The sequence below is a fragment of the Myxocyprinus asiaticus genome, chromosome 35 (genome assembly GCF_019703515.2).
Source record: "Myxocyprinus asiaticus isolate MX2 ecotype Aquarium Trade chromosome 35, UBuf_Myxa_2, whole genome shotgun sequence".
In the NCBI taxonomy this organism is placed as follows: Eukaryota; Metazoa; Chordata; class Actinopteri; order Cypriniformes; family Catostomidae; genus Myxocyprinus; species Myxocyprinus asiaticus.
The window spans coordinates 26,422,495-26,432,693 of NC_059378.1; the positions used below are offsets into that span (position 1 = coordinate 26,422,495).

The following is a 10,199-nucleotide window of genomic DNA, read 5'->3' on the forward strand; positions in this document are numbered from 1 at the left end:
TGTGTTCCACTGAAGGAATAACAACAAAGGGATTTGGAACAACATGAGGGTGAATCAATTATGACTATTTTCATTTTGCTACATGTAGGCTAGTACTTCTCTGAATACCAAGAGGAAGCGCCCTTTAATATTTCGGAAAAGCTTTATTGAACTTTACCCTCCCATCATTAGCATAAACAAAACCAACATAGAGATAGCAATGACGGCCATGCGGAAAATATAATAAAAGTGTTATTAAGCAGTAAAATAGTTTGTTTCTTCGGGTAAGGAAATAGACGTGTAGGCGATGACGGGAAACGTGACATCAGACGTCGAGTAATTCTCGCGATATTTGCTCGTGCTAGACTTCGATATAATCCCTGTGAATGTGTTCGCTCTCTCGTTCGTCCTCAGTGCAGGATAACGTCTTGACGTACTTTTTACACCCGATAAAACAGACAACTGACGGGAAAGAATATATTTATATATATAATATATATATTATTTGTAGGGATTGTGACGGTTGAAGTGCCCGCACAACTTTAGAAAAGGATTAAACTTGGAGAAAATTGAGGTGAGTAGTTTGTTTATGAAAGTGTTGTATGTCATTCGTTCGGCTCGCGACGCGTCCTAGCCCGCGCTACCGGTGTGGACGTCTTCGTTGGTTGTATTGGGAGCGTTCTAATTTGTCGCGTTGCGTCGGGCATATACAAGACCTTCAAGATGTCTTTTGTAACTATAAATATCTCAGTACGATAAGACAATTCACATTCGTGATCGTTTATCTGGAAATCAAGACCTGAGACACGTGATGTGTCCAATAACAGCATGAATTCAGTGTTCATGAAATAAGAATTCTTGGTAAAATGCGAGTACTGTAATAAAAGTCAGAGCTGATTTCAAAATGTATCTTAGTAGCTTACTTATACACTGAAGTCCAATAGTGAAAATACCTCTGTTATATATATATATATATATATATATATATATATATATATATATATATATAAAACAGAGGTATTTTCACTATTGGACTGGAGATATATATATATGTGTGTGTGTGTGTGTGTGTGTGTGTGTGTATGTATGTATTACTAATCATATTATCAGCACAACCATTTGTAGTGAAATGTGAATTGAAAAAATTACATGAATTTCAGACAATGTCTCAGTATTTGGTATGTCACTCTTGACAGTATGCTATCGAGCTGGCATGGACAAAACCTGATAATTCATGTTATGCCAGCATGATTTGCGGATGTTACAACTTAAGCATCTTGTGTGCTCTAGTTTAACTCAAAAATGAAAATTCTGTCATAATTTACTCATCTTCATGTTGTTTCAAACACTAATAACCCTAACCCTAATACCCATACTTCCATTTGTGTTATTTCATATTTATATATATATATATATATATATATATATATATATATATATATATATATATATATATATATATATATTTTGTTTGATGACTTTACTATTGTTCTATGTGAGAGATGGTAATAATAAACAAAAAGTGTGTGTGTGTGTGTGTGTGTGTGTGTGTGTTTAAACCTATGACTGGTAAAGCACATGTAGGTAGGCCTTTATTTGACGGACTTATAAATTTATATTGGGTAACATGTACATACGTAACATGTACACAATGTGTACATTGTCCTGGTAGACAGGTAATATAAAGATATGCAATGATACTGTGACCCCCCCCCCCAAAGATCTAGTTCTCGGAATTCCCATTGAGCTGAATAAGGAAATCAGCATTGTGTAATTTTGTTGTCATTGTTGGCTGAAATGGGCTTTAAAAGTTTTTAGGACCATTTTTTGCGAAGACTTTCAGAGACAAGTGTTTTTGGGAGTGGCTGCATGGTTTTAATACTTTAAACTAGGCATGAACACTATGACCAAACTCTTATTATTGTATGTCATATTTGAAAAATTGTAAAATAGGCAAAATATGTACATCTGTGGCGGCACGTTAGTTTAATTCTATATTAATTCAGGAAGTAGCTATGTTGATCGGCAACCCTTGTTATAACCCCTTAATAACAAGTTCTTCCTCGGCTTGACCTGCTTGGCACATTTTCCACTCTATTTTTCAGAGTATGTTGTTTTTTTGTTTCTCTAACACATAACAACATAAAACTGTCCTGCTCATTAATAGCTGTGCAAATTAATCTACCGTGATATAAACGGTATAGCAAAATCTCTATACCAATTGACACATTTCTACCAATGCGCGGTATGTACTGTCATACCATCCAGCTCTAGTTTAGACATATTACTCGTTGGATTGCGATCAGTGACTAAGTTAGCATTTTATTTTTAAGAATATATCCTCATAAATAATGCTTTTTTTTTTTTCAGGCTTGGAAAATCTACTATGGACGCCATCATTCGCTGCCCATTCCTGTCTCGTGTTCCCCAAACCTTTTTGCAGCAGGCTAGAAAGTCCTTGGTAGCGTATGCAGTGAAATGTCCTGTCATGATGGACCTTGCCTCAAGGCCACTGGTCCGTTCTGTCTGCTCCTCTTCCGCCAGCTTCCAGAAGGTTGAGAATACCACCCCAGCCAATGAGGGTCAGTCCTTTCAACCACTGCTTGATTACGACAAATTTGGAAGTTTACACTTGTTACTAAACAATGTCCCATTTGTTTTTTGAATTAGAACCTAAAGAGGGCCCCAAAGTGCCTCTGGGCCATCCCGTGCCTCCAGCCGGTCAAGCAATGGCCTCCAAATGCCCCTTTCTGGTCGCAGAGATGGGGCAGAAGAACAGCAGTGTGGTTCGGCAGGCCAGCATGGAACTTCAGGAGGATGTTTCCGAAGTTCGCACTGTGTGCAAAGGTTTGTCAGGAAGTTTGCTTTTTTGAAATATTGTAAAGTTTGGATGTGCGGGGAAGGGATGTGTATACATACTTTCAAAATCCTACCCTTCAACTTGTTGATTAGTCAATCTTAAAGGTATAGTTCACCCAAAAAACTACATATCTGTTATCATTAACTGACCTTCGTGTTATTCCAAACCCGTATGACTTTATTTTGTGGAACACATAATGTTGGACAGAAAGTTATTCTAGGTCACCATTAACTTTCATTGTATGGGAGAAAGTTAGGTGTTAGAACAACATGAACAATTTTGGGGGTGATTTATTGCTTTAAGAAAGCCCTGTGTAATTATGGTGCACAAGACTCTGATTGGACTAATTTATAAGGGATGCTGTGCTCATGTTGTATGCATTCTTGCATTCAGAAACACCTAGATGGAGCATTTTATCACACAAAACTATCATAGTCCTCACAAACATTGCGCCAAAGTAGATGAGTTGAAGTCCTAAAGTAATTTAGATTTATTGTTGAATGCACTTGGATGGCTGTAGTAAACCTTACTAATCAAGTTTTCGATGCTTGGGCAACTAGTTGACCATTTTGGCAGCCACTACTATACATTTATTAATGAAATAGGCAATGGTTTGACTATGGCGTGGCCTGTTTTTCAGATGTTTCTCAATCTGAGCTGAATCCATTGGTGAAAGACACCAAGGATGGAGGGAATCTAATGAAAAGGCTGATAAAACAACGTCCCACCAGTGTCTCCCATTTGCTGCAGGAGAACATGCCCAAAAGTAAGTACTTTTTTCCATTGTTATCTTGCCTTATAGTTGTGCTCAGAAGTGTACTGATGAAACTAGTGCATTAACCACTTCCTATTTTGTAACAAGGTTTCACATGAGCAATTCTCTTGCAGCGGTCTCCAACTTTCGTTATGATGAATTCTTTGAGAAGAAACTCGAGGCAAAAAAGAACGATCACACATACCGTGTGTTTAAAACGGTGAACCGTAGAGCTTCTGAGTTCCCAATGGCAGATGATTACACTGAGTCCTTGTCCTACAAGAGAAACGTTTCGGTGTGGTGCAGCAACGACTATCTTGGCATGAGCCGCCATCCCCGTGTTGTGCAAACTGTAATGTAAGTGACTCTCACGTAATCTGTTAAGAGCATGTCAGGGTCATATTTCATCCCAAAATAAAAAAGAAATGAATTTAAAAAAATAGCATTTTGCATTTTAATACGTAATTAAAGAAACTTTGGATTAACAATTCTCTGTATTTTTTTTTCTTTGCTCTTAACAGGGACACTTTACGAAAACATGGTTCGGGAGCTGGAGGGACTCGAAACATATCAGGAACGAGTAAGTTCCATGTGGACCTGGAGCACGAGCTTGCTGATCTTCATGGAAAGGACGCTGCTTTGTTGTTCACCTCCTGCTTTGTGGCCAATGACTCCACACTCTTTACAATGGCAAAAATGCTGCCAGGTAATTATAAACAAAATAAATGTTTGCGTAATATTTCAGCTCAAAATCAAAGAAATTTTGAAACTAATTAATAAATTATAATTTTCATAAAGGAAAGAATTCATAAATTGTAATGGTGTGGGGAATATGATCTGCACATTTCTCCATGAGATTTACCCAGTTGGGTTAGGTTGAGGGTTAGGTGACTGTTGTCAGATTTCTGATAGCACCTTATTGTGTGTGTTCTTTCAGGTTGTGAGATCTATTCAGATGCTGGCAACCATGCCTCTATGATACAGGGTATCAGAAACAGCGGCGCTAAGAAGTTTATCTTCCGTCACAATGACGCCAACCATTTACGTGAGCTTCTGGAGAAATCGGATCCGTCCACTCCAAAGATTGTTGCCTTTGAAACTGTGCACTCAATGGACGGTTAGTAAGAACCTCTTTGTTATGCTCTGTGAACATGAGTTTACTCTCATCGGTTCCAGTAGTTAATGGTGACTCTTGTTTGTTGTGTTAGGTGCTGTGTGTCCACTGGAGGAGATGTGTGACGTTGCCCATGAGTTTGGTGCTATCACCTTTGTGGATGAGGTTCATGCAGTGGGACTGTATGGACCCAGAGGAGGTGGCATTGGAGATCGTGATGGTGTCATGCACAAGATGGACATCATATCTGGAACACTTGGTCAGTATGATTAATAATTTGCTTTCATGTAAATCGTTTGTATTTTTGGCCCATTTAAAGGGATTGTTTATCCAAAAATGAAAATTATCATTTATTATTTCATGCCATCCCAGGTGTGTATGACTTTCTTGTGCTGAACACAAACAAAGAAGAATATCTCAGCTCTGTAGGTCCAAACAATGCAAGTAAATGGTGATCAGACCTTTCAAAGTCCAAAAATCAAATAGAATCAGCATAAATTAATCCATACAACTCCAGTGATTTAATGTGTCTTCTGAAGTGATGCAATCACTTTGGGTGAGAAACAGATCAATATTTCAATCCTTTTTACTATAAATCTCCACTTTCAGAAAGGGAAAGTGGAGATTGATAGTAAAAAAAAAGAAAAAAGATATAAATATTAATCTGTTTTTCACCCACAACCTATCATATTTCTTCAGAAGACATGGATTAACCACAGGAGTCATGTGGATTCATTTTATGCAGTTTTTTTGTGTTTTTTTTGTGTTTTTTTTTTTTTGGAGCTTGAAAGGTCTGGTCATCATTCACTTGGATTGTATGGACCTACAGAGCTGAAATATTCTTCTAAAAATATTTGTTTGTGTTCTGTGGAAGAAAGTCATACACATCTGACATGGCATGAGGGTGAGCAAATGATGAGAGAACGTTTGGGTGAACTATCCCCTTAACCAAGTTCTACTTATTTCTGCCATAGATGTGTGGTTATTTTTATTTTATTTAAAAATATTTTGTTTTTTACAGAAAAAAAATATTGCTTTTATGTTTATTAAAAATTTACATAAAACATTTTTGGGGGGGGTGGATATATATATATATATATATATATATATATATACACGATCAGCCACAACATTAAAACCACTAGCCTAATATTGTGTAGGTCCCCCTCTTTCCATCCAAACAGCGCCAACCCGCATCTCAGAATAGCATTCTGAGATACTATTCTTCTCACCACAATTGTAAAGAGCGGCTATCTGAGTTACCGTAGACTTTGTCAGTTTGAACCAGTCTGGCCATTCTTTGTTGACCTCTCTCATCAACAAGGGGTTTCCATCTGCAGAACTGCCCCTCACCGGATGTTTTTTTGTTTTTGGCACCATTCTGAGTAAATTCTAGAGTCTTGTGTGTGAAAATCCCAGGAGATCAGCAGTTACAGAAATACTCAAACCAGCACGTCTGGCACCAACAATCATGCCACGGTCCAAATCACTGAGATCACATTTTTTTCCTAATTCTGATGGTTGATGTGAACATTAACTGAAGCTCCTGTCCCGTATCTGCATGATTTTATGCACTGCACTGCTGTCACACGATTGGCTGATTAGATAATCGCACGGATGATTGTTGGTGCCAGATGGGCTGGTTTTAGTATTTCTGTAACTGCTGATCTCCTGGGATTTTCATGCACAACAGTCTCTAGAATTTACTCAGAATGGTGCCAAAAACATCGAGTGAGCAGCAGTTCTGCAGACGGAAACGCCTTGTTCATGAGAGAGGTCAACAGAGACTGGCCAGACTGGTTTGAACTGACAAAGTCTACGGTAACTCAAATAACCGCTCTGTACAATTGTGGTGAGAAGAATAGCATCTCAGAACGCTACTCTGAGATGCAGGTTGATGCTGTTTTGGCGGCATGAGGGGGACCAACACAATATTAGGCAGGTGGTTTTAATGTTGTGGCTGATTGGTGATTGGTGTGTGTGTGTGTGTGTGTGTGTGTGTGTGTATATATATATATATATATATATATATACACATTCAAATATTTATAGGATTTTTGTTTATTCTAAACATCTGTTACATTTATTGTTTTTTAAGAAAAAGCATGTTAAAATAAAATATCTTATTTCATCAGCTCTTCCATGTATATTTTTAATACAAACAAAAACAAACACGTAAATACATACAGTAAGTGAAACAAACCTTACAAACATAGGAAGATGAAAATTATACAATTACACAATCCTCTCAAAAACAGTAGATGCGTTGTTAACACGTGAAATAAGCCCATGTCTCTGGACGTGACAGCGGAGCTCTGATTTTGTCACTTAATGCTCTAACGGATACTTGTGGAACAGAAGCTGCTATCTTGTTGCCTAGAAACAAGCTCTTGTTTTTCTCCCATTGAATTGCCCCTGTAGGCTCTTGAATGACCATTTGTCAGTCAGGTTGAGATGACCTAGAAGGAATTTAGTGTTAATGAAGAGTTCTTTACAAAAAACAAATATCATCTTTTCTTTGCAATGTGAATTATTCCCAGAATGTAATAATTATTCTTGGTGCCAATTAGCATATTGGCCCAACACACCCTTTTTTAAAATTTTCTACTCTGATTTTAGGGTAAAAAAAATCTATGGAATTCTGTGAAATGTGTGTTAAAATGTGTTTAACGCAAGGTTCCCACGGCCAGACAAAACCAAGAAATATCAAGGAATTTGAAAATTGTAGTACTACACTCTTATGAGTAGCTGAAACCATATTGACATTAGGCATAATATTTAAAAAACAAACACTCAGTGGGCAGGGGATTCGAATACATATTTTAATTACTGTTATTTAAATTCTGTGGAAATCATTGGAACTTTCTCCGAAGTACAGATTTCATGTGGGTCTACCGATAGCCTGCTATGATTTCCAGATTTGGACTCAGATTGTTGACTCCCATGTTCAGATCACATTGATTAACCCATTGGTATTAGTAATTCATTGAAAAGAACCACACAGTCGAGAGACTCATCCTTGAACTGTACAGCACATTGTGTTCATTTTTGCATGCAATCACAACAAAGTAATGCATTAGATGTGTTGACCATTTTTGAATGCCCAATCATCCTCTCTCATCACTTACAATTCACAAGCTTACAACTCAGCTAAATAGTTTTTACTTTTTTCAATTGTGCTGCAGATTCTTCGTAGCACCACACCTGAATAACAGTGCGGTAAACAGCTGTCTCTCATGTATTGTTTGCAGGAAAAGCATTTGGGTGTGTTGGAGGCTACATCGCTAGTACCAATGCCTTGGTGGACACTGTCCGTTCTTATGCTGCTGGCTTCATTTTCACTACATCCCTACCACCCATGCTGCTTGCTGGTGCACGGGAATCCATCCAGATCCTGAAAAGTGAAGAAGGACGTGCACTTCGACGCAAGCACCAATGCAATGTTAAACTGTTGCGTCAAATGCTAATGGATACTGGCTTGCCTGTAGTTCATTGCCCCAGTCACATTATTCCAGTCAGGGTACGTAGAAAATAGTCAGTACTGGGGATCTTCCAGATGACTGTATGATGTCTGTTGCGTTGTTGAGTGGTCAACTAATATGGATTTTTCAATGACTACAGCGTATAATGACTGCTATGATACTATTTTACTAGCAATTAAGATGAATACAAACGTTGACAAAACTTTTTTAATTTTTACACAATAGTTACTTGAAAAGCACTGAAAATAATTAAAAACACAAACAGTGCATTATCTATTGATTAAGCTGTTGATATATTTTGGAAGTGAGCTAACGTTTTCACTAAGTGGCCAAACACATTTATCAGCAGATGCCGATAATCTAAAATGTATACATCTGTCAGCCATATTGTTAATTAGTGGTCGACCAGTATGTTTTTTTTTTGTTTTTGTTTTTTTAAGATCAGATACCGATATCTAGTGAGCAGGATGGATGCTATATGAATAAAACAATTGAATCAAAAAGGCTGAAATTAATTGAACAGTTAGTTTACTCAAATTCACTTAAACATGAAAAGACTAAATGCATTATCCATTGACAATGCTAACATGAATATCTACATTCAGGTTTCGGATGCTGAAAAGAACACCCAAGTCTGTGACATCATGATGAGCCGCTACAACATCTACGTTCAGGCCATTAACTACCCCACCGTGGCACGTGGAGAAGAGCTGCTCCGGATTGCCCCTACGCCACATCACACACCACAAATGATGAAGTACTTTGTCGGTAAGTCTGTTTTTTGTTTGTTGTTGTTTTTTTCCAATGGTGTTTAAATGTTCAGTGCTGATGCATTGTTAAATGTAACAACAGTGTGCACCCTGTGCTACAGTAGTTGACTAATTCGTTTCTCACCATAGATAAGCTAACTCAGACCTGGAAGGAGGTGGGTCTGGAGCTGAAGCCGCACTCGTCCGCAGAGTGTAACTTTTGTCGACAGCCTCTGCACTTCGAGTTGATGAGCGAGAGAGAGAAATCGTACTTCAGTGGGCTCAGCCAACCCATATCTGCCTGCGGCTAATGCCTGCCTTTATCCAGCATTACGCATTCCTCACAAATATTGTAGCGTCTAAAGTATAGTAAATTATTGAGATTGATATTCCATATACATCAAATCCTGTATAACAGAATAATTGTTTAGAAAGATTGACTTTGTGTATTTATGTGTTTTGTTAATGGATCCTGGAGAATAAATTTGAGAAGTTTTAAATGTTTTATATTTTACATTAAAATAAATGAAAGTGAACTTTATTAGAATGAAGATGGAGGTAATGCATTTTTCATTTATTTTAATAAACTAATGATACATGACCTCTCGGCACAGATTCACTTTTTCCTCAATATTACTTGTTAAAAAAAACAAAAACAAAAAACAGAAATGATGACTTGAAAAATATTAGGGCTGTCAAAAGATTAAAATAATTACAAACAATCTTGTTATTTATTATTTTATTTCATTTTTATTAAAGGCTTAACATTCAGTGAGGTTCTTTTTAACCCCTTAAACTCTATGGACCCGCCTGCAGGTCTAGAGGGGGCGAAGTATGTATCTTAAAACATTGAGGTCAGGCATATAAGATATCATTTGAAAGCTTAGAATCTGAACTTTCCATAGAACATAATCCCTTTTGCATTTAGAGGTAATGTGGTAGAAATATTAATATGAAAATAAAAGCATTTCACATGGCACTTAAGTAGAAAAGTCATATATCAAATGAAAGCTCTCATTCTCAGGAATGTAATTGTACAATTTGATATTCAAAAGAATCACTTTTTTTCAAAAGAATCACAAATTGAAGACATCATATAAAAACATCCTTTTTATGTGCTGATCACTGCTGCTGTAAGTCCCAAGTAGCCACAAACTTCATATTTGCTCTTGCCTTAGGCAGTTTTCTACAAAATGAGATTTGTTTTACTTGTCTGTGAGCTTGCTTGGGTAAATAATCCAATGTTATATCTTAGATGTCC

The 10,199-nt window shown here is 37.2% G+C and overlaps 1 protein-coding gene across 1 annotated transcript; it reads left to right on the forward strand.

Annotated features, from left to right (window-relative positions):
- Positions 1-366: 366 nt before the first annotated feature.
- LOC127425944 (5-aminolevulinate synthase, non-specific, mitochondrial-like) lies at positions 367-9,539 on the forward strand. Its single transcript, XM_051672300.1, has 11 exons — positions 367-553; positions 2,350-2,561; positions 2,650-2,826; positions 3,480-3,605; positions 3,728-3,950; positions 4,115-4,299; positions 4,531-4,710; positions 4,802-4,966; positions 7,959-8,227; positions 8,795-8,957; positions 9,089-9,539. The coding sequence occupies exons 2-11, from the start codon at positions 2,366-2,368 to the stop codon at positions 9,247-9,249; spliced, it is 1,845 nt and encodes a 614-aa protein (XP_051528260.1). The 5' UTR covers positions 367-553; positions 2,350-2,365; the 3' UTR covers positions 9,250-9,539.
- The last annotated feature ends 660 nt before the right edge of the window (positions 9,540-10,199 follow it).

What these genes read in the sequence shown, in the direction of transcription:
- LOC127425944 (XM_051672300.1), top strand. Translation starts at nt 2,366, where the DNA reads ATGGACGCCATCATTCGCTGCCCATTCCTGTCTCGTGTTCCCCAAACC. An exon ending in TACCACCCCAGCCAATGAGG is followed by an intron (nt 2,562 to 2,649) that starts GTCAGTCCTTTC and finishes TTTTTGAATTAG; the next exon opens with AACCTAAAGAGGGCCCCAAA. An exon ending in GTCACATTATTCCAGTCAGG is followed by an intron (nt 8,228 to 8,794) that starts GTACGTAGAAAA and finishes ATCTACATTCAG; the next exon opens with GTTTCGGATGCTGAAAAGAA.